Source organism: Phyllostomus discolor, chromosome 7 (genome assembly GCF_004126475.2).
Source record: "Phyllostomus discolor isolate MPI-MPIP mPhyDis1 chromosome 7, mPhyDis1.pri.v3, whole genome shotgun sequence".
Lineage (NCBI taxonomy): Eukaryota > Metazoa > Chordata > Mammalia > Chiroptera > Phyllostomidae > Phyllostomus > Phyllostomus discolor.
In genome coordinates this window covers 136,644,902-136,667,989 of record NC_040909.2, presented here as the reverse complement: position 1 = coordinate 136,667,989, position 23,088 = coordinate 136,644,902, and the positions used below count along the sequence as shown (strand labels likewise).

At 63.4% G+C, this 23,088-nt stretch overlaps 1 protein-coding gene across 1 annotated transcript in view; it reads left to right on the top strand.

The window, feature by feature from the left end:
- LOC114514440 (collagen alpha-1(XXII) chain-like) overlaps positions 1 to 23,088 on the top strand; it is a 147,848-nt gene that overhangs the window by 100,188 nt on the left and 24,572 nt on the right. Inside the window, exons 39-47 of the mRNA XM_036031682.1 lie at positions 2,757 to 2,792; positions 3,499 to 3,552; positions 4,361 to 4,405; positions 7,354 to 7,401; positions 10,335 to 10,448; positions 10,743 to 10,796; positions 17,033 to 17,086; positions 18,698 to 18,751; positions 22,239 to 22,292. Coding sequence (XP_035887575.1) covers positions 2,757 to 2,792; positions 3,499 to 3,552; positions 4,361 to 4,405; positions 7,354 to 7,401; positions 10,335 to 10,448; positions 10,743 to 10,796; positions 17,033 to 17,086; positions 18,698 to 18,751; positions 22,239 to 22,292 — 513 coding nt within the window. The remainder of the gene's footprint in view (positions 1 to 2,756; positions 2,793 to 3,498; positions 3,553 to 4,360; positions 4,406 to 7,353; positions 7,402 to 10,334; positions 10,449 to 10,742; positions 10,797 to 17,032; positions 17,087 to 18,697; positions 18,752 to 22,238; positions 22,293 to 23,088) is intronic.

Genomic DNA, 23,088 nt, shown 5'->3' with positions numbered 1-23,088 from the left:
CACTTCAGACAGAGACTCTGGACAAACGTTGCAAAAACGGAGCGGCAGCCCGTGGCCCTGAGTCGGCTGGGGCAGGGGTGTGGGGGTGGGGCGTGGAGAGAAAGCGTGCTTTCTCGTGTCTCCCGCAAAAGTGCCTTCATGACCCCGCCTCCTCTAGCTAGTGCACAGGTGAGCACCGCTGTGCAGTCGGGAAAGGTGTGCATACGGCCCCCAAACTCGTGCTCTGATGAGTAATGCTCATCAGTCGGCTGGTGTGAGCTCGCAGTCCCTGCAGGTGGCGGCTCTCGCGACGGTGGGACCTTGGAGTCATAAGGGGTCATAGAGACCAGTGCAGACCCCCGCCCCCGCTGAAGGCTGCTGGCGGGATCTGCCACCAGCCTGCGCCCGCGTCCCTCTAGAGACAGAGCACCCTCCTTTCGAAGCTGGCACCGCTGGAGTCGACACGTAGACAATTCTTTGCTTAGAGGGCGGACATTTAGAATTATGGTGTCCTGTATCTTCCACCATTGCTTCTGACTCTTCCCTTCGCACCCCTGCCCCCTCCCCACCCAGTAACTGGACGATGACCTGGGTGATAGCCTTCCAAAGTCGTGGCCCGTCTGCAGTCCTGGTGTTGGGGCTGTCTCCTCCTGTTGGGTCTCTCCTCCACAGAGACACAGCCCCGTATTCACACACCTTCGCTTGCATCCACTTTTCCTTGACGGTCAGGTTGCCCCCGTCCGTTCTTGCAAAGGGCTGGCACTTGTTTCTCACATTTCTGGGGGCTGGAGGCCAAGGTCACATGCCTGGCAGGTTCAGTGTCGGGGCCCTCTTCCTGGTCCCCAGACGGTGGTCTCTGCTGTGTCCTCACACCGTGGAGTGGGAGGGGGCTCCTGACCGACCCCCATTGGGAGCACCCTGCTCTCAGGACCTCCTCGCCCCCCAGCCCCCACCTCCAAACACCCTGAGGATTCGGTCTCAATAGACGGCTCTGGGGGAGACACGAACTTGGGGTCTGTGGCCCCTGTCCCACTGCTCCTTAGAAGAGGCTCAAACACCCCATCCTTGGCGAATGCCACTGCTGAGCCGCGTCACATCCAGACCACCCACTGTCGCTGTCCTCACCCACCACCTTCGCCCAGACGCACCGTCCGCCTGACCCCTGGTACACGTGACCCCAGTGCCGCAGGGCACACGGAGCTCGTGGCCTGTCTTGGCCTGGCTTTGCTTTCAAGACACGCAGACCACGGCCAGAGTAATGGAAACAATGCCACTCTTCACCCATCCTTCTGGGACTCTGAAAGGGAATCCAGCGTGTGAATAGCCACAGTATCGCTTGTGAAACAAAAAACAATCCCCTTTTCTCCCCCTGTGGTCTCCATAGACCCCAGAACTGGTCTTGGGCTCCTGTCTCTCTGGACTTGTCCAGTGCCCAGGCATGCCTCACCCCCCACTGGCAGTGACCCCTCCCTCCCGCCTGCCCCCGCCCTCGCCAGGGGGGCTCCCTTGAAGTGGTCGGCAGGGCCCGGGGTCTGGACTCTCCCACCTGGGAGAGGGCGTGTGGAATCCCCTGGGGATGTGTCGTTTTCGTCTGTCTTGGCAGAAACTCTCAGCCAGAATTCCCGATGAACACAACCCTCTGCTTTGTCACATCAAAGTTTTCTTTTGCCCGGGGCCATTTCTCCAGTCCTCTGGTACCTGGAACCAATGATGTGCCGGGAACAAAGGCAGGAGTTCAGACTTTCCCACCTGGGGGGTCCTGCTTTGGGAGTCAGCCCTTAGGACAGAAACTGACCCTAAGGGACCCTGCGGAGCTGTAACCTGGGCCCCCGGCCCCCCATTGTGCTCCCAGAGTATTCACGGGACCAAGCTCTTGGTCAGAAAGAATGGCAACAGAGGGGACACAGTCACTGCCCCCGCCCCACCCCACCCCCAGGCGGCACAGCCCTAGGTGACCCCACCGGAACATAACTGGCGGCTCCCAGCCAAGAGCCCGTCCACCAGCCGCCCGGTGTGTCTCCTCCGTGTCCCCCGTGGAGCGCTCCCGTGGTGGGCGAACCCGCACTGTGTTCTCACGATTCCTGCCTCAGGCCGCGAGCCTGGGCTCCCGACGGCCTGGGCACCTGTGAGCGGGGTTTGGGGCAGGTGTGCGCAGGTGGTGAAGAGGGGGTGCGGGTCCCCCGGGGACGCGGTTGCTCCTTCGCAGGAGCACTGCCCTGTGCTGCGTGGTCCTGCCGGGGCCACACCTCCCCCCTCCCCCCTCACGGAACTGTGAGTGTGCCGCCTGAGCGCTCCGTCCAGGCCAGCGCCCTGCATGGGCGTCCCCGCGGACTGAGGTCCAGGGCGAGGAGGGCGCGTGGGAGGTGCCCTCCGGAATCAGCACTGAGGAGGGGGAGGGGTTAATGGGCGATTTCTGCCGTGGCCACGGGGGCTCATCCCCCACGCACCCCCGGGACGGGGGGGGGGCAGTAGAGGGTTGCCCTGTGGGAGGGCCGCAGGACCGGGTGCTGGGCGGCCCCTGCTGGTCCTTGGTTGGAGGCTGCGTGCTCCCGGGGGCGCTGACTCCCGGGACCTCTGGGCCCGCCCCGCGCTCGGGCCGAGTCCCCGCAGGAGGGGAACAGGTGGCCCTTCCCTGACACCCGACAGTCTGGCCGGGAGGTGGGAGGAAGGTCACGCCTCCTCTCGTCGGTGAAGGACGGGGCTCAGAAACAGCCGCCGCGCGTGCTCCGGTGAACGCCTCGCCCTGCTCCGCCCACTCACTCTCTGTTGTTCCCCAGGGCCTCGTGGGACCCCCCGGAGACAAAGGACCGCCGGTACGGTATGGCTTCCATCAGGGGCGGGGTCCCGGTGGGAGGGACTCTGCTCTGACCGGAGCAGTTTTCATGTGGGAGCGGCCGGGGCTGAGGGGCGGGCTGTCCCCAGGAAGCATGGACCTGTGGGCAGGCAGGGCCCACAGGGGTCGCGCTGCGTCTGGCTTCCCCGGAGGGTCTCTGCGTCATAGGACGGCTGTGGTTTAATGGATGCATCAAATTGCCAGAAGTGCTCCTTCAGAATCCTGGCTTCATCACTCCCTACCGCACAGCCCTGCGAGAAAGAGGGTGCGGTCTCACCGGGGTCTCACCAGGGTCTCGGGTGGGCGCGGTTGGAGCCTCAGCCCGTGGGGAGGTCGGGAGGACAGGTGCACACAGCTGTCACCCAAGTGCCGGCACTGTGCTGGGTTGTCACCAGGTTAACTTCCCCCGGGACCTGTTCTCCGTCCAGGTCACGGAGGGCCAGCCGGGGCTGGAGCCCAGGCCTGGGTCCCCGTGTCACTGACCCTTCCCCTCAAGGCTCCCGGCGTGGTCTCTGAGTGCATTTCCACGTCCACCCGGGAGTGTAGGGACAGGAGCCCACTCTGAGCAGGCCGGGTCGGACTCCTCGTGACTGCGGGCCGCCGGCCCAGGGAGAGGCCGCTGGGGCCAAGGGAGGGGCCGCCTTCAGCCTCCACCGCAGTGGGCGTCTCCTCCCCTTTCTCCACAGGGACCTCGAGGCTCACCTGGATTCCCCGGCCCCCAGGGACCAGCGGGCCAGGACGTAAGTAGAGGGAGGTGGTAGGGGCTTGGCCAGGTGACTACAGACCCCCCCCAGGAGCTCCCCCCTCCCCCAGGTCTCCAGGGAGGCCCGAAGGAGCTAGTCTCCAGCACTGGGCCCCGCCCTTCACCTTGACGTTCTAAGTCATTGTCCTTCTGTGCATCGTGGCCCGTGACTCTGTGTCATTCAGTCTGATGTCTTTCGCTGCCATGTTGCGCTTTCAGAACCTCCTGGGGTCCCACACGGCCCCTCCTATTTTCTCTGTCGTCTCAGCGCTCCCTGTGCAGGGGCAGCAACCCCCCCACTGGCTCCTCCCCTTGGGCCCCCCTGCAGGAGAGACGCCCTTCCAGTCCCTGCCCCCCACACTTTCGGGCTCTCTCATTGCCCCTCCACCGCCTGTGCCCTCCTTCAGCCGGCCCCACAGAAGGGCCTGCCTCCTCCTCCTTGAAGCTGGGCCTGCCGCCCGCATCTGGGAAAGGGAGGCAGAGGTTTAGGATGGGCGTGTGTGTGCATGCTTGTGAGCACACGCGTGTGCACACTGTGCGTGCACTGTTTTCAGCTTTGCTTCAGCTTTGTCTTGGGCGGGAGTTAGAGGAAGGGTAGCTCTCCGTCCTCAACATTTCCCGCGCTCGAATGTCGCCCGGGGAGCCTCCCGTGGCCGGCTGCGGGGGGGAACCAGGGGTGTGTGCTGGGGCCAGACTCCACGGCTGGGGGTTCTCTCCTACAGAGTTCCCTCGGCAGGTGCAGCGGTGGGGGAGGGTGCGGGCTGAGCAGAGCGCGTGGGCTAATGTTTTCTTTCTTCCTCTCTCAGGGCGTCCCGGGAAGCCCAGGAGAGAGGGGGCCCCCCGGAAAACCAGTACGTCCTCCCTCTGTTCTGCATGAATGTTGGCGGTCGGTCGGTCGGTCGGTCGGGGCTCCAGCAAGATGAAAGACAACTCTGATGACGGTTCGGGAGACTTTGGAGAAGGGACTTTTTATAAAGCCGTGATGCCCAGAGATACAGCCCCGCGGGGACCTGGTGCCCCCGTTGCTCCCATTTTCAGAGCCACGCAGGAGGGACGGTGGTGGGGGAGGGGCTGAGAGGAGCTATGGTCGTGGGTTCAAAGCCAAGGCCAGACAGGGGGGCGTGGCCCGGGCAGGAAGGGAGCAGCGTGTCCCCATCCAGCTTCCTGATGGGGCCCCTCAGAGGGAGGCCAGTGGGTGGGTGGGCCTGTGAGAGGGTCCCGGGGTGCAGCCTCCGGCGCAGGGCAGGCCAGACGGGGCTAGGACGTGGGTCTGGGGGGTAAGCAGACGGGTGTGGTAGGTGCGCGGCTTCCTCACGGGCCCACTGCCTGAACTTCGAAGTCATCTGCACGCCACCCAGGTGCCCCCCACCCTTCGTGGGGGCGGGAGAGGCTGCGGCAGCCTGAGCAAGAGCGGTCAGTCCTGAGTGTGGTCCTTGGAGGTGCGGGTGGCCACACTTGCGAAAGGCCCGGGGTTCCCGTGGCTTCCCCGAGGTGGAGCACTATCACTCTCTGCCCCCCCAGACCTGGGGGCCAGGGCCAGAGGGGCCCCAACCGGCCTCAGGCAGGTGCTGTGGAGAAGGGGCAGTGTTGCGAGCCAGCAGGCGTGGGGACCGGAGGGCGGCCGTGCAGGGACGGGGCAGGCGAGCCCACGGGAGGGCGTTATCTAAGAAGGACGGGATGGGGCGGCCATGACTGGGGAGTCCCAGGCCTCGGGACTGAGCCTGGAAACTCTGGTTTCGGGAGCCAGTGCGCACCCCCTGGGCAGAAGTCCCCCCCCGCCCCCCCAGCACATGGCTCCGGAGGCCCCGGGCCCCCTTCCCAAGCCTGGCTGCTGCATCTCAGACGGGCACCTGGGGCCCAGTGGCCCGGGCGTCTGGAGCAGCTGCCCCTCCCCAGTCCAGGCTGCTGGGCACAGCAAGGCCCTGGGAGGCGCGGGTCTGTCCAGAAGGGCCCAGAACCTTTCACGGAGCACCCCCAGCGGGCTGAGAGAAAGGTCTGCTGGGCGCGAGGGATACAACTCCCTCCCCGCTCCTCCTCCATGGGGTGCGCCCCGCCACCCACATGCCAGGCCCAGGGGAAGCGGGAGGGAGCGTCAGGTTTGGGCCAGAGGGGCTCGGCTGACCCCCGCCAGCCCTAGACCCAGCCGGACCCCTCTGTCCTCTGTGCAAAGGGGGTGGAGCCTCAGAGTCCAGCTGACGGCGTGGACAGCCAGGACTGTGCCACTCGGTGAGAGAGAGAGAGAGTACGAGAGAGAGAGCACAGGAGAGAGAGAGGGGGCGGGGAACGAGTCGTTCTCACTACCTTTCAACTCACCAAACACACTCTCAGGGGTCTCTGATCTCCCCAGTCAGTTGAGTCCCCTTTCAGGGGTCCCCAGACCAGCCTCAGGCCAGCGAGTTGCTGGAAGGACCCCCGAGCTCAGAAAGGCTGTAACACTCATGGTTCGTGCCAGCGAACAGAGACGGAGGAAAACCAATGCAGCGGTGGGGGCGGGGCCGAGTGTGGGAGGGACCAGGAGTGGGCCCCCGGGTGTCCTCTCCCCGGGACCCTGGGGACTGCATTCTCCCACCAGCTGTGTGTCCTCAAGGGGCCTGTGCGATGACAGGGAACATGGGGGGTGCGGCCCCCCAGGAAGCTCAGCCCCGCCCCGGGGCCCAGGGTCTCCTCGGGGGTGGCCGAGGAGTGTGGGGCGTCGGCATGGCCGAGCTGAGTGACTCGGTCTCCAGCTCCCCACAGGCCGAGCCCACGCATGGCCCAAGGCCCCCCGGGGGTCACAGCACTGGCACAGACGCCCCACGTGGCCCGGAGCAGGTGAACATGATGCTTACCGGGGGCGAGGGGGCTTCAAGGCAGCCCCTCGGGAGCTGGCAGGGCCAGACCTGTCTTTGAACGGGCAGGACTTGGCTGGGCAGGGCTGCTGAGTTCATGTCCACAGAGCTGTGCTCATCCCGGGGGGCGGGGTGGGGGTGGAGAGAGGGGCCTGGGGTGCTGTTCGGAATTCCTGCACCAGGATGCCCCCCTCGGGTGGGTTCCCGGGAGGCAGAGCCTCAGCTGGGCCGGGGTGCCGGGGTGCCCTCAGGAGACACCTGCAGGACTCGGCAGGTGACAAGTCAGTCAAAGCTGTGGGTCTACCTGGGGTCCAGCCTCAGCCCCCCCCACAGGCAGGTCTGGGGTGGGGACAGGGACAGTGCTCTTCCCCCCATAGCCGCCGGCCCCCGGCCCTGGAGCCCCCTGGCGTGTCCGGGCGGGGTTCCGGCACCTGGCGGACGGGCACAGAGGGCCAGGCAGGGTGCACCCCTCACACATCCCCGTTTGTTCCCTGTCCATCCTCCACGTGTGGCCGGCCCCTCGGGGAGATGTGGCATGTCACCAGGGAGAGCTGAAGAGATTGCTTTCAATTCATACTAGCTTGTGAATGACTGATAGCAGCTGCTTCTCCTCACCTGGGGAACCGTGAGGCGAGTCTACCCCTCGCCTTCCCCAGTACCTGCATGACCCACATGCATGGTGCTAGCGGGCCGGGGTTAGGAGGGACCATCGGAGAAGGGAAGCCAGCAGGAGGACCCTGGGGACCAGAAAGGCCATGCCAGACAGACTCGGCGGGGACTGGCCTTTGCCATCCCTGCCTCGGGACAGCCTTCTGCCTGTGGATCCCAGGTTTGGGGCGTAGCCTGGGCTGTGTGCATGGCACAGGCGTGAGCACAGGTGTGTTACGAGGCACAGCCTGCAGGCCCCACCATCTGAGGTGGCGTGGGGCGTGTGCACGCGTGTCCATATTCACTCACGTTTCCCTCGACAGGGCCCCCCATCGGCGCTGTCCCCGGAGGACCTCAATCTCCTGGTGAAGGTAGGAGCACGAAGGGACGTGCGTGCGCTGTGGCAGTGGTGGGGGGGTGGGCGGTCTCGGTCGGGTGGCTGTTACAGCTGTAACAGTCTGAACAGCTGTTACAGCTGTAACGGTGGCAGCACGTGCTGAGGACTCACTGTGCCTGGTGACGGGCTCAGCCCGCCGTCCACCCTGGCCGTGGCTGGCCTGGTGTCAGTTTAATTTAGATAAAACCGCAATAAAACTTCAGGCCAGAGGTCGGACTAGCCACAGTCCAAGTACGCCACAGCCCCGCGTGGCTGGCCGCTGGCTACCGTAGGGACGGGGCAGGCAGAGGGCGTCCCCGTCCTCACAGCAGGGGCTCGAGGGTGGGGCTGCGCTCGCCGCCTCCCGTGTCCCTGACTCGCCTGCCCGTGAGTCCGTGAGGCTGGCGCGGCTGGTGAGCTTGTTGGCACGTTAGGAACCCGTGAGGGTCAGTGGCTCCCTGGGCGTCGACCCCCTTCCTCACTGAGCCCAGAGACTGACCTTTAACCAGGATGGCCACCTCCCAGGGGCAGTTCAGGTGGGGGCAGCTGCTGGGCTCTGGGGCTGAGGCGGGGGGGAGCGAGCCCAGGTTTGGGTGGAGACTCGGCACCTGTACGCTCTCTCCGTGGCTGCCCGAGACTCGGGGAGTGGGGCCGCTGACACAGGCTGGCGGATGCTGGATGCCCCCGTGCCCCAGGCCCCAAACCGGAGAGAGCTGGGGGTGGCTGGAGCGAGACGGGGACGGGCCTAGATGTCCCGTCTCAGAGAGGACAGTCTTGCCACGGCGAGTGTGGGGGACGCCCCTCGGCCTCCGCTGGAAGCCTTCGTCGGAACCTCGGGGGAAGCCGGGCCCTGGATTTGGGGTGATAGCCCCTTCCTTCCGCCCTGTGCTGCAACAACCCTTGGGCGGTGCCGGCAAACAGCTAGTTCATGCCCGAGAGCGGGGCTCGGGGGGACCAGGAGGGACACGCCGTCTCCGGTCTGGGACGTGTCGCCTCTCTGCACGCACACGTGGGGACGCCTTGATGGACACGCACACATTTTATCAAACATTAAGTAGCAGGAAGCACAGTCCATCCTGATTTTATTGATGAGAGGGAGCGCCCTTTCCGCAGTCAAGGACACGACGAGGAATCGTTATCCGTCGATTCGGTCCCGTGTTTGTGCTGGCTCTCACGAGCCTGCGCCGTGTTTCACCATGAAACCACTGCGCCCTCCGAGTCCAGCACCATCCCAGGGGCCGGGGTTCCTGCTTCCGCCAGGCTGGCTCCAGTCCCCCGCTCCCCCCCATGTCCACTGTAGTGTTTCAGGGACGTGTCTCCCTTCGAAGCACTCTGGGCGAGGTCTAGGAATAGGCAGCTTCCTCCCGGCCCCACCACTCTCCCCACCAGAACTCACCAGCTGCAAACGGCGCCCTCCAGCTTGCGCCCCTCAGCGCTGCTTCACACGCCCCAACAGTGGGCACCTGCCCCTCCCCCAAGTTCCCAAACCAGCCGCTAAAGGGACATGGCACAGCAAAGGTCAGGCGGCGGGTCCGAGTACGGAGCTGATGTTCCATGGAAGGCCGTGGGCTGGCTGTGCGCCGGGCACACAGAGATCAAGCAGCTCCCCCGCCCCTGTCTTCGGAGAGGCTGTCGCTCCTTTGGGCTTGATGTCGGCGCGGGGGCGAGGCGGGGGAGCTACACGCAGACGGCTTCCACAGCGAGACAAGGGCCCGCGGTCCGAAGCCACGAGGAGGGCTACTCGGAGTGGGAGACTTCCAAGGAATCTTCAAAGACCGAGCACAGGTGACGCAGACGGAGAGAAGGCGGGCCCTTCAGCGCAGCTCCTGTGGGGGAGAGCCCGCCCACCCTGAGTCAGAGACCTGCATACAGGCCCAGCCACCGGGAGCACCGCCTCCCCGGGCACGATCGAAGGCAGCCCCGCACCCCTTCAGAGTGTGCAGGAGTACACGCACCGGCTTTGTGTCAGCCGACACCGTGTGACCATGAACTCCTCAAGACCCGTCCTCCCCGGGGTCCCCCAGCAGAAGGGCCCCGGCTCTCCGAGTGGCCGCTTTGCACGAGGCGTGGAGGGGTCACCGAGCAAATTAATTCGTGAGCCGGTCACCTGGCTGCCTGGACTGGGAGCTGTCCGACACTCTTCCTGGTGCCCTCGTTGTGTTTTCTCCCTTCACCCCTGTCCCAGGAGGGGGGGGAGGGGAGGGGAGGTGGGGCGGGCAGGGTGGAGAGAGGGCAACTCTGAGATGGGCCGCAGGCTGCAGAGGGGCCGGCCAGCCAGCCAGCGGGCATTGCTGGGCACGTGCTGTGCCCCAAGCCTGAGGGTCCGGCGACAACGCAGATGAGCTGGAAAACATGTTCCGGGCCTGACATTCACTCGAGGGGCAGCACTCCACTGCCCCAGCGATGCCCGGGCACCGTCACTCAGCGCCCGCCTGGACAGGGAACGTTGCCGGGCATGGTCCGGGTGGGCCGAGGGCCCGGCCAGAGGGTCCCGGGGGCCTTGCCCCCCTTCCTCCGCTTCTCTGGAAACCACGCCAGCACACCCGCGGGTGAGGCCTCAGCTTCCGACGCTGTTTTGTCCGAAACCTCGGGGGCAGAGCCTGCGACTCCGAATGCTACAGATTCGCGTTAAATCTGTGCCCCCAGGTTTTCTGGTGCTCACAGATGTCTGTCTAAGGGTCACTCTGAGGTCATTGTCCTGGGCTGGCCTCCCAGCGGTCTGGCTGGCCGGAAGTAGGGAAACACGAGGCAGCAACTCACGCGTATCGGTGCTGCCGTCCAAGTTGAGGTTAAGGCAGAGAGGAGTGCGGTCAGGCCACAGCGGGGGTGGGGGGAGGGTCACTGGCTGGCCGCCTCGGTCTGCAGGGGGCGGGGCTGCGGCCGCCTCCGCTTCACCAGTAACCGTGTGCATTGTCGCCTCCCCCGCAGGACGTGTGCCGTGACTGCCCCCCGGGCCCCCCGGGCCTCCCGGGTCTGCCGGGCTTTAAAGGGGACAAAGGTCTCCCGGGACGGCCAGGGAGAGACGGCACGGAAGGGAAAAAGGTGAGGAGGAGAGGGAGACGGAGTTTTCATCGTCCTCCGGGAGGAGGCAGGGGTCCTCGGGCCGTCTGGTGACTGGCTGTCCTGCTAACTGTGCCTGTGGGTGGTGCATTGCCGACACCCTCTGCTCAGGCACCCTGGGGTGGGGTGGGGTGGGGTGAGGTGGGGCGGGGAGGGGTGGGGGGATCCCAGTGGGAGGTTGGCGAGCAGGCGTGTCAGGGCGACACCTGCTGGTGACTCCGAGAACGGGCTCCAGGCACTCATCCTCGTTTTCTCTCTCTCTTTCCCCCGCCACAGGGAGATGCTGGGCCCCAAGGCCCCCCAGGGCCCCCAGGAACCGCGGGGGCACAGGTCAGTGGGCCTTCTTGAGGGCCGCGCGTCTGCTCTGCTCATCCCGCTGGTTGATCTAAGTGTGAGGAGGACGGGTGTCCAGTGTAGAGGAATGACGGCGTTCAGATCAGAGCCCACGTTCAAGGTCTCACCTTGGCACCGGCAGTCTCGGTGACCTTCGGCAGCGGGGCTATTGCGGCCTGTGTCGGGTTGCTCACGGACAGGCACCCCGGAGGGTGCAAGTGTGTGATGAGCTACGGCACCGGAATGTGTGGTACGCACTCACCGGTTAAGTCAGGAGCCTCCGGAGCTGTGTGGCTTTAGGCACAACCCTTGCCCTCTCTGGGCCTCACTCAATGCTCGCTCTCACTGATGAGAGAGAAAGCCCCTTAGAGCCAGGTGAGAGCTGGACGAAGGAATGGCCAAGAGGAAGTGGTGGTTGCTGCTAGGAAGGAGCCACGCCACGTGGGGAGTGTCACTAACTGCCCCGTGAATGACCAGGCGCCCGTCCAGAGCCACAGGATGCTCTGTGGTTTCACAGGGACAGTGTGGGAAGCTGCGGCCGCCAGAGTGAGCGTCCGGGCCATTGGCGCTCCTGTTAGCTCTGTGAGTGCTGGCGTGGGGGCAGGGAGGAGTGGAGGCCAAACTCCCTCCCTCCCACCCCTCCCCCAGCACTGGGGCTCCCCGGAGCGCCCCCTGGTCCCTGTGGCCTCTGCTGCTGGGAGCCCCGCACGCAGCCACCCCCACATCCCAGAGTGCCCCCGTGGCTCCTCCTGCAGCCTGCCTGCCTGGGACGCGGTGGGCCTCGGCCTCGTGTGGCGGGAGATGCAACACAGGTTTGCATTTGGAGAAGGAGCTCAGGAGTCAGCCCTGCGGGGCTGGGGTCCCCTCCCTGACCCGGGACAGGCCTCACCTCTGCGCCCTCCGCTTCCTCGGGGTACACGAGGGGCCATAAGAGCGGTGACCCCACTGGCAACATTGCAGACCTCAGCCAGCCCCCGGGTGCTGCCCCCTGAGCCTGGGGGTCACAGCTGCATGCACGGCCAGGTGTGGGGTGAAGACCTGGGCGGAAGTGTGGGAGGAAGCCAGCACCTCAGGAGCCAAGAGTGATTAGACTCGGTGCCATAGTTTTAAAAGTTCAAATTAATGCAATAGGTTCACCAGAAACGGAAGATGAGAACTTAAAGGTGGAGCCCAACCCTACGCTTGGGCGACTTGCCTCTCACACCCCCTGCCCCCCTAACTGCAGCCCCATGGGGGCCTGTTGAGTCATATGTTGATATTTTCTTCGTTTTGAGTTATTTTGCATTAAGTCTGACATTTAAAAACACAACCTTGGCATATCCTGTATCTGGGGTGCTGAGGTGTCCCCAGCCCCTTAGCCTCTCCGCCCAAGGCCAGTGCCCTGCTCTCGTCACCCCAGGCTCAGCCCCGGGGACCGGGGTGGGGGCTGTCACGTGCACTGTTGAAAGGCAGGCAGGCAGCAAGCAAAAACACCGGAGTGGCGGGGCATTGTTATGGAACGCATCCAGGTCTCCCAGGCCCTGGCTAGCAGGTGGAGATGCCTGGCGGCCGTCACCCGTGGGCGTGGGGGAGCCCCCTCGGGTTTCAGCGTGCCCAAGACTGCCGCTCCAGGAGCCACAGTGCCTGCCTCAGTGGGGACGGGACGGCACGGGAGCTTTGGCCTGGGGCCGAGTTGGTGGAGAGACGCCAGCAAAGTGCAGCAGCGTCTGCTCTCTCTCCTGGGGGTTGCCCTGCCTTTCTGGGGTCCCCACTGGGGCATAGCTTCTCTCGGGGGGGGAGTTCTGCCCCCGGTCACTCCGGCCAATCCCTGTGTGACCTTTACTGTCAGTTCGCTGGCCGCTGGGTGTGGCCTCTGCCGAGGAATGGCCGTGACTCAGAGAAACAAATGCTGATGAGTTACCTGGCTCAGGGGTTTTCCCGGTGAGCGGGAGTCCCTTTCTCCACCAGCCCAAGACGGCTCGAAGTGCCGTTGTCTGGGGACAATGGCGGTGCCTTTGTTCTTCCATAATTCGGTTCGAGAGAGGGTTTGTTCCTTCACACACATGGAGAAAGCAAAGGAAGCTGCCATCCAGCAACAGAGCAAAAGTGAATCCGTGCAGCCTCAGAATGGCAGGGCCCTAACTTCTCTACTTGAGACTTCATGGCGACCTTGAGGTGTCCTTGGGGCTTGAGGTCCACCCCACACGGGGAGCCCCGGGGCAGTTATAGCCACAGACCTGGCTGACTGCATTGTAACGTGGTCGGCCACCATGTTCAACAAGGTCCCAGGAGGTAGAGACACTGACCCACTTCACAGAGGGGGAAACTGAGGCTCAGCAGGGTGACAATGCCCGTGTCACCAAACCTGTAGGAGGCGGAGCCCAGGGGAGCCCCTGCCAGTGCGTCTTGGGATCCCCAGTGTGACCCGGTCACACCCGCCCTGGGGCCTGGGCGTCAGCACCAAGGACAGCTCCCAGGGCCCCTCCTCCTGTCTAATCCCACCTGCGGTGCTGGCCCGGGGCAGCACCACCCTTGGTCGGGAAGACGAGTCCCGGAGAGGTGGAGTGGCCAGTCTGAGGACTCACAGGCCTGCCTTGCTCCGCAACTTCCGGCCTGAGCCAGCCTCTGCCCTCTTCGCCCACCCCACGCGCCCCTCCAGGCGGCAGATGGGAGCACGGGGCGGGGGGTGGGTTCTGTCCTCTGTTGAGCTTCACGTGTCAGGCAAAGCTCTGCGAGATGTGCGGACCTGAACACGGATCTGTGAACCGAGACACTGCTGGTGGCGAAGCACTTGGGACCGTTGCTCATGCTCTTCCGCAGCCGGAGGCCCTGGGTGTGCCCTGGTCACAGCTGGCTGCGCGTGCTTGCCTGCAGTGGTGACTCCGCATGCGGCGGTGGGCCAGCCTCCCCAGGACCTGCCTCAAGGATTCGCAGCAGCTCTCGCTGCTGGTGGGGTCTGGGGAGGTTGATGCCGCGGTCGGTCACAGAGGCCTCCAGGCCTCCGGAGTGCGGGCCGAGGTCCAGAGACAGGGACAGCTGTCAGGACTGTGGTTCAGGTGGGGGAGGAGGGAGGAGCAAGGTGGTCATCAGAGCAGCGGCCCTGGGAACATGGATTTCCTCGGAGTCAGATGTGCAAACCTCTCCCGGGGAAGGAAATGCTGGTTATTTTATCCCCCACGGAAAGCATGTGGTTCCCTGCTCACCCACACACCCACCAGCGGGGGGAGGGGATGGTGAGGATCAGAGGCACTGTATGAGCAGAAGTCCCTGGCTCTGTGCACGTTCTGGATGGTTCTGGGAGGCAGAGCTAACCCGTCCTGTGCTGCTCTCAGAGCTGCCAGAGGGGCCCTGGAATCCCATCATGCCTGGAGGTGACCCGGAGCTGTGACCTGCGTGCCCTCTCCAAGACCGGATGTCTCTCTTCACCCATAGCTGCCTCAGTCCTGAAAGATTCTCACCAAGTGTCCCCTTAACGGCCCCCTTCCAAGCCAGGAGGTGCAGACAGAGACGGGTCAGGCACGGGCCCTGGCTGCCAGGGCCCGACACTGTGCTGGAGAGCAGAGACCTACTGGCCGGCGACTCTCAGATTGGTCAGGTTGGGGCTGGGGGCCACCCAGGGCGGAGGGGACCGCCTGGTCCTTGGAGGCCAATCAGTTCTCCAGCCTGGCTCTGCCCTCACTAGCTGAGTGAAATCTGCTTATCAGTGACAGGATTCGGGAAGTTTATTGGGCTTCTCCGAACCTCCCATCTCTCACCTGCTCTACCTCTCAAAGAGGACGGAAGGAACAGTCACCGAACATGAGGACTGGTCCGGGCCCAGAGGCATGTGGGATACTCAGAGCCCTGAGCGGTCCTCGTAGCTGCTGCTGTTTGAGGTGACGGGAATGGTGACAGGCGGCCTCAGGTGTCCTATCTGCACACTCTGTCAGTGACCCTACCCGGTGGAGCAGTCTTCCTGGCTCAATGCAATAACGTAGACACATTACATGTTTTTCTGCATCAGCCCAGGCTGTCCACAGCGCGGGGCGTGACATGGGGTCTCATTCGGAGAGTGCCGGCAGAGCGGGGGCTCGGTGAGCGCCGGCCCTCTCTTCCGGCGGACAGCGAGGGGGCTGGGGGCGGCTGAGCTGGCTCCGATGCCTGCTGCAGGGGAGAAGGGTGAGAGGCCCTTGAGCTGCTGGTGTTTCCATTGTTGAGCGATGAGGAGTGGAACCCCCCCATGCCCGGACTGAATGAAGGCTGGGATTTGAAGGGAAACCATTTACTTTTGAAGGCGATTGTCCCAAATGTCAGAGAACCAGCGTGGCATTCAACATCAGTTCTTTTTGTGGGGACCGCGGTGCAGCCTGAGGGCGGCGTGCTGGCCTCATAGATGTGAAAACCGCTGAAAAGTGATGGCATGCAAACATGTCAGGACAAACACTCTCCCCTCGGAGCCTGCTTTCCTGCTCTGCACGATGGCGGTGGCACTTGGTGGGCACCAGCTCACCGACCTCTCCCAGCATGCCAGGGAAGCCTGCGGGGTGGTGTCCTCGGGTGGCTCATCGCTGATGAGCTGCCGGCCGACGTGGGGCAGCGTGGACGGAAGGAAGCTCGGCCTGATGCTCCAGGGAGAGAACCAGGGGCTCGGGCCCGGGCAGGGCCCTCGTAGGTGGCCCTCCCTCCCTCCCGCCTTTACCGGCCGGATGAACAGGCTAAGAGAGAGGAGGGAGCCGTGGTCTCCTCAAGGAGGCAAAGATGCGAGCTGACAGGCCTGGGGCCAGAGCCAGGCCTGACTCTCCGCCAAAGACTTAATCCCCTGCATAATGCATCCTTTCAGAGGAACTGAAGTGTTGTTTTTCTTAAATAGCATTTTACTGAAACACATTTTTAGCACAGTTGAGTGCAGAGCCAAAACAGGTGAGAGTTAAGAGAGATTGGAACTTTTGAATGTTACTTTTAGAGTTAGTCTGCAAAAAATGTTCCTGGCAGGTTGCATGTTATGGATGTTCTTATACCCACAATAATGATGATGATGATGGTGGTGGTGGTGGTGATGGTGATGGTGCTGGTGGTGATGGTGATGGTGATGATGGTGGTGGTGGTGGTGATGATGATGGTGCTGGTGATGATGGTGGTGATGATGGTGGTGATGATGATGGTGACAATGGTGATGATGATGGTGATTATAATGATGTTGCTGATGATAGTGGTGGTGATGATGGTGGTGGTGATGGAGATGGTGATGATGGTGGTGATGATGATGGTGGTAATGGTGGTGGTAATGAGGAGAAGAATTGATAGCTAATGTTTATCGAGGGCTAACAATGAATTCATCGCTAGCTTAAGCACAGTGTAGACCTTAGGTCATTCGATCTTCACAACTTCCTGACAAAGATGCTGTTACTACTATCCTCACTTCAGAAGGAGACAGGTGAAGTGCCTTGCCCATGACACGTAATTACTAAATGACAGCGCCATGGCTCACATGCAGAATGACGTAAAATGACCTTTTGACCCAGCATTTGCTGAGCTCCGAGGGCGCTGAGCTGCACACGGAGTGTTGCCCATGTTCTATCTGATCTCGTTCCCCTAACACCCCATGGGCTAGACTGTCCTCATCTTCTCTCTATGTTGTAGGTAAAAACGACAGCTTAGAGTTCAGATGACCAGCTCGAGGTCCCACGGGCACTGAGGGAGGGGGCAAGGGGCACATGTCCAGAGACCGTCTCCCTCCTGGGCCCACGGCCTGGTGCTGCCCGTCCACCACCCCCACGGCTCCTCACCCCTCCTCACCGTGCCCCCCTGGCATGGTGATGCCCACGGACACCGCACTGACCTGCCCCGTCCCTTGCCACACCCACAGTGTCCCACTTTCCTCCTAGCTGGCCCTCCAGCCGCCCCGCACTGTGGCCAGTGGGGCCCTTCTGATGTCCAGGGCCACCGCACGGCCTTCCGACGGTCTCCGGGGCCCTCGAGTCGTGTTCAAGGGTTGACACACATGGCTGTCCGTGAAGTGGGCTCTGCCTGCCCCCCCCACCAGCCCCGTTTCCACCGCCCCCACCGGAAGCCTGCAGCCCAGCCACACCATCCCACCAGCAGGCCTTCAACCAGACAGGGTCTCTGTCTGCTGACACCCCGGCCAGGCCATGGGGTGAACTCGATACGAGATCGGTGGAGAGCGGGGGAGGGGGTGCAGCAGTGCACGGGCAGGTGAATGGGCGCCCGCCCCCCCAGCAGAGCGCCCCCTGACTGGCTTCCCTTGTCCTCCCCAGGGGAGCAGAGGGGAGCGTGGAGCCACCGGAGAGGCTGGGCAGAAGGGCGAGCAGGTAAGGGCTTCGTAGTGGGTCACGCGCCTGGAGGAGAGCTGCTGTCTGTCCTCGGCACCTTTCCGCCGTTTCTGACGTTGTCCCTTGTCTCCTGTGTGTGCGCAGGGAGGGCTTTTTGTAAACCTCATTTTCCTGGCTCCCACCTGAATCCTCTGGCTGACTGTCACCTTCCTCCTCCCCAGTGATCTGGGGAGCCTGCCTTTTTAACAACAATTCTTTTGGACTCTTGCTTTCAGGGCTCCTTGTCCACGGGAATGGCGGCCACTTATCACAAGGCGTCCCTTTCTTTCCTGCGACGCCCCAGGTGTTTCTCACATCCCCATCCCGTGACGCACGGGGCTGTTGTAGTGCCTGGCAGATGCCCCTGCTGGGCTCCGCGCACCCAGCCCAGCTGGACCGCTTCTCCAAAGGCGCCACAGGGGGGCGCCAGCGATGGCGTGCTGCTCTTCCCGCGGGTCTGAACGTTGCAAGTCCCCTCACCTGTATGCAGAGCCACCAGCTGCTGCTGCTGCTGCCGTCCCAGCTGTGTCAGCTCCCTGGACGGCCTCTCTGCCGCTTGCGCTGACCACCCTGTGCTCTGCTTGGCTGCTGACTCCTTGTGCCGGTGTTTCCTTTCCTCTCTCCCACCTGCCCTCTCCCTACATGTCTCGCTGTTCGCTGCACCCCTCAGCCTGTGCTCATGGTGCACCAGCTCCGTGCCGGGTGCCACACGGGCTCGGAGACACAGGGTGGGGGTTCGAGGATCTGACCCTGCAGGGCGTTCACCCCGTGAGGGGGCGAGGCAGAGAGGCCCAGCTGGGTTCGAGGTCCGAGTGACGGGCGGGCTCAGCTGAAACCCCCCCCCCCCCCCGGACCATGACCCTGGAAACCAGCATGTGGTTGGGTTGGTCTCGTGAGGACGGGTGGCCGGAGGCGGTGGACCCATCGCGAGCGTCCCAGCTGGTGTCTCCGGTGGCCGGGGCGGGGGTGGAGGCGAGGGGAGTCCTCTATTGCAGGGTGGTTCGCTGGCTCGTGGGAACTGCTGTATGAGGTTAAATGCCCTTTCAGTGCTCTTTACACTGGGACTTGTCTAGCGCTCTCTGTGATACACCCGGAGCCCTCCCCACGTGGGGACATGAACCTCTCTCTTAAAATAACCGTGTCATTGTCACGGTGTGGGGATCATACTTCTGTCAGCCTAGCCAGTCCCCCGTGGGCTCACGTTGTGTCTCCTGCGTGTGTCTCTGTCTGCTGGCGAGCCTGCGTGACGGGCACTCCTTGCCCTGAGCCTGTCGCCTGGCGCAGCGGTTTCATCTGTCAGGGCCACTCTCCTTGCCCGTGTCCTCACGCCCTCCCCCGCGTCCTCATGCCCTCCCCCGCACGCCTTTCTTCACGCCGATTGGAAGCAGGTCCCCTTTCAGGATGGGCGTGCTTCTGTGACTGCGGTCGGCTCCTTTGCCGGCCCACCGAAGCCCCAGCGGGGCACAGAAACGGGGCTCCTGCTCGCCCGCCCGGGTCTCCATCCACCGTGTCCCTGGAGGCAGGGTCAGGCTCTGGGCCGCCGCCTGACCTGCGGCAGGCGCACCCAGCCGTCCACGAGCCCCTTTAAAGGTCTGCCTCTGTGTCTCCTAGGGTCACCCCGGCGTTCCAGGCTTCATGGGGCCCCCAGGGAACCCTGGACCACCCGTAAGTCATCCTCTGTCATCCTCTCTGCTTTTGACCTTGTGTTTGAACACACTCCCATTCTCAGTGGAGATGGGGCTGTGCTGGATGGACCTCCTGTGTTAAGGAATAAGCTGACACCTTACAAGTCCCAGGGGCCCTCGGGGGGCAAGAGCAGGGGCCCTGGGGGGCATGGAGGGACAGTGGAATCCGAATGCTGTTGGCACTGGGGGCCGTGGGCAAGGGGGAGGCTTGATTGGTTGGTTGGTTTTTATCCAGCCGGGAGGTGGGAGGCCTGAGACAGTTTCAGGGCTGGGTCTTTTTTTTTTTTTTTAGATTTTATTTATTTACTTTTAGAGAGGGAAGGGAGGGAGAAAGAGAGAGAGAGAGAAACATCAATGTGCGGTTGCTGGGGGTTGTGCCCTGCAACCCAGGCATGTGCCCTGACTGGGAATCGAACCTGCGACACTTTGGTTCGCAGCCTGAGCTCAATCCACTGAGCTACGCAGGCCAGGGCTTAGGGCTGGGTCTTGAGTAAGGGATGCAGACGCAGCCGGCCGCCCACCCCCCGTGGGAACCTGGCCCGCGGCGGCGAGGGGCTCTGGGAGCCGTGCCACATCACATGAGCCCAGGCTTCCCTGGATTCGCTACCATCAACAACAGTTGCAGTAACTACGTGCTACTGCCGTTCATCATCACTATTTTCAGCCGATCGCCCCGGTGATTCCGAGGCACCTGTTGTTATAGTAACGATAACGACTGGCACTTACAGTGCGCCGGCCCACCCCGTCAGGCTCCTGCTTCCGTAGCACCCTCGGCTCTGACACCGGCGGGTGCCCCTCTTAGCAAACCGTCTCCCTGCAGCCTAGGCTTTCCATGTGCGTGATTAGTCTCACTGCTCCTCTGCCCCAGGTCTGCCGTGGTGGTTACCAACCGTAGCCATGGTAACAGGCGGTGGGACTCAGTTTCCTGACCCAGCCCAGGACCGGTCCCCAGGGAGTCCCGTGCGGTCCCCAGGAGCCCTGGTCCCCCAGACCTTCCCGAAAGTGGGTGAAAGGCCACTCAAAGGGGACCCGCTTCCCATCGGGACCCACCTGTCGCCGTGGACAGTGAACGAGAGGTTGGGTTCGGGGCCCGAAGTTAAAACATGTGAGAGATTAAGCGTGATTTGTCTTGTTTTCCACAACTTCCAGTTGACCCTCGTTCTACCTATGTGGTAATTCTTAGGATAAATCCAGTTGTTTTTTTATGAGTACATTTTTTAAAAGATTTTATTTATTTATTTAGAGAGGGAAGGGAGGGAGAAAGAGAGAGAGAGAGAAACATCAATGTGCGGTTGCTGGGGGCCGTGGCCTGCAACCCAGGCATGTACCCTGACTGGGAATCGAACCTGCGACACTTTGGTTCACAGCCCACGCTCAATCCACTGAGCTACACCACCTAGGGCTAAATCCAGTTGTTTTAAATGTATTTTTTTAAAATAAATGAGTCTGATAGGGCATCTTTACAGCAAACTCATGACAGGTGAGTCGCCCAGCTTTCTGAGTGGGACAGCTTTCTGAGTGTCCTGGGCGCCTCCCCGAAACCTTCGCCGCTCAGCTCACTGTCCCCGCCCGGGCCTCGCCTCAGTCCCTAACTGCCCCAGCGCCGCCGCCTGTACTTTCCCGGGCGGCCTCGTGGGGGTCCATCAGTTTGCTATCATTTAACTCGTCGCCCCGTCCCCGGTGCCCTGGGATCCGGACGCCGAGCAGACCAGCCTCCCTGCAGCTCACCTCCTGGTGGGCATGAACATTCTTCCTCTGCGTCATCGGTGGGGCTCAGTCCCACTTCAGCTCGGCCCCGGGGTCCAGGACGCTCTTGGCCGATTACTGTGGCAGGGTCCAGGTTGGCAGCCGCAGCTCCCCACCCGGCGAGGCTTGGACTAGGTGTGCAGTCCCCACCCCGGCAGCAGCCCGGGCGCAGGGCGGCCTGGACCGCGGGCGGTTGGCTGTCAACACTAGCGGCACCCCTCGTGTCGTGAACACGGGCTGGGCCCTTCCCCAGGGGGGCAGACGCGGCCAAGTCAGGCTGTGCCCTGTCCCGGGACTGTTGGACACGGGGCCTCAGCCACATCGTCCAGAGCCGTGCCCAGTCCCCCGTGGCCCCAGGCCATGGGGTGGCCGTCTGTGTGGCCCTAAAACTCTTCCAGAACCTGGCACAACGCCGGCACTCAGTGCACATGTGTGAGTCACGTGAACCGGGACCTCTGGGACAGTGTCAACGACGCCCCGTGAGACCGTGCTCGCTGTCCCGTGGCTGGTCTGGTCTGCAGCCTTCCTGGCCTCTCGCTGGCCAGCAGCCACGCACCCAAGACCACTCTGTCCTCAGCACGGCGGCGACGGGACCCTGCAGTGGGGAGCCCCGGGCGTGCGCCCTGGTGCGGGCCCTGAGACACAGGCACCGACTGCGTTCTGTCCGTGGCTCAGAGGGAGCGGGGCATCTTTGTCTCCGCTTTACACGGGCCTGAGAGGCAGAGGAGCGAAACCAGCTGCCTGGGACTGAGCAGCTCGTCACGGGAGAGCCGGGGTGTGCCCCCCGCCCCACCCCTGCCCGGGGAACTGTGGCTCTGGGTGGGGCGCTCCTAACGACACCCTCGTTTCCGGGCTGAGGACAGCGTGAGCGCTGCCTCCTGCATCCTCACGGCCTGGCGGCGTGGGAGACGCCCCTCTCCGCCCTTTCCCGGACGAGGCACGGAAGCTCGGAGACCTCGCTCCACTGGGCCCAAGCCGGGAAGACGTGACGTGTGGATTAGTCTGAAGAGCCTTCGCCTTTATCCCCCAGCCCGCTTCGCCCCTAAACCGTGTGTTTATTTAAGAAATATTTCCTGTTCACCACCTACAAGACACAGCTGTAATTCCCCCAATAGATAAGTCAATAGGCACTAGGATGTCAGAGGGTGGCCAGGCCTGCGGAGGAAAACAGGTGGTGAGGAGGCAGAGGCCTGCCGTTTCGGGTGTGGTGGGCAGACAGGGCCCCCTGGGAAGCTGAGACCCGAGGTGAGACGCAGAGGGGGCGGGGCGTGAACTCTGCCGGAATAGCATGTGCGAGAGCCCTGAGGCAGAGGCGTGTGGGGCCTGCCCCCCACCGCCTCCCTGTGCACTGCATCGCTCCTGGTTTTCCGTCCGTCTGTGCACCCCTCCACCTGAGCTGACTCGAGGGATGCCTCCTTCTCTCCCTGAAGATGAATCCAATTGCTTGTTTCTTGCCTTCCTTCTGGAAATGTCCCCTGAGAGCATTGAAAATGTCCCCTGTGGAGTGAGACCGTCTGCTGTCGTCTTGGGGACGACGGGCTGGCACAGCTGCGTCCCTTCCTGAAGTGTGGCTGCTGTCTTCCCAGCGTCCTTGTGTCTGGGAGCCAGGCCCAGCCCCCCGGGGAGGGCTCGGGATGGGGGGCTGCGTGCAGCTCGTGCACGAGAACGGCCCGGGGCCTCTGGGTGTGCACCAGCCTCACTCTCGGCCTCGTCGTCTGCAGGGAGCGGATGGAGTCGCGGGGGCTGCTGGACCACCAGGCATCGAAGGCCCCCCGGTAAGTTCCTCGGCGGATGGGGTCTGCCCTCCGTCTGTGTTCGCTGTTCCCACCAGGCCCTGGCCCTCCCACCTCCGTGGCTCTCATGTCCCCAGGGTCTACCAGCCAGCCACTGTAGGGGGGCGGTTGGAGGTTTGGGTCAGAGGCTTGGGGAAACGGCCTGGGAATCTGGGACAGCAGCACGCAGCTCCAGCCGGCACGGACAGGCGTCAGGCCCAGCCCCATGTCTGCAGGGGGGAGGCTGGGAGCACGCCCATCCTGAGCCCGCCCCCGGCTCTCTTGGGGAAGCCTGCCAGCTGGGAGGCAGCTGCCGGTCTCCAGCTGTTCCGGAGGCCGGCGTAGGGTGGAAAGGGGGGGCCATGAGCCAGGGCGGTGACGCCACCACTGCTGAAGCTGCCCCGGAACCCAGGCCGTGTAGCTCGGAAACCAAGATCAGAGGCGCGGCCCGGAGCTGCGTGGCCCTCCCTTGCTGGTTTCCGTGCCCTAAGTGAAGGGCCAACCTCAGGGTGGCGGGCACCAGGGCAGCGGCCCCTGCCTGCTCCGTCACCTAGAGGACAGCACGGCAGATGGGTGTCCCTTACCTCGGCCAACGGCCCTGCATGTCGGGGTGGTCCAGAATCACTGTCTCCACTTTATAAACAAGGAAAGTGGGGACCCATGGAAGCAAAACCGCCAGCTCAGGGTCACATGCTGAGGGAGGGTCAGCGCCAGGCACAAACCCCGTCTCCGAGTGCTCAGGGTCAAGGTCCAAGTCTGGCCCGCAGGCAGGCCAAGGCCCTGGTCTCTCTGGACGCTG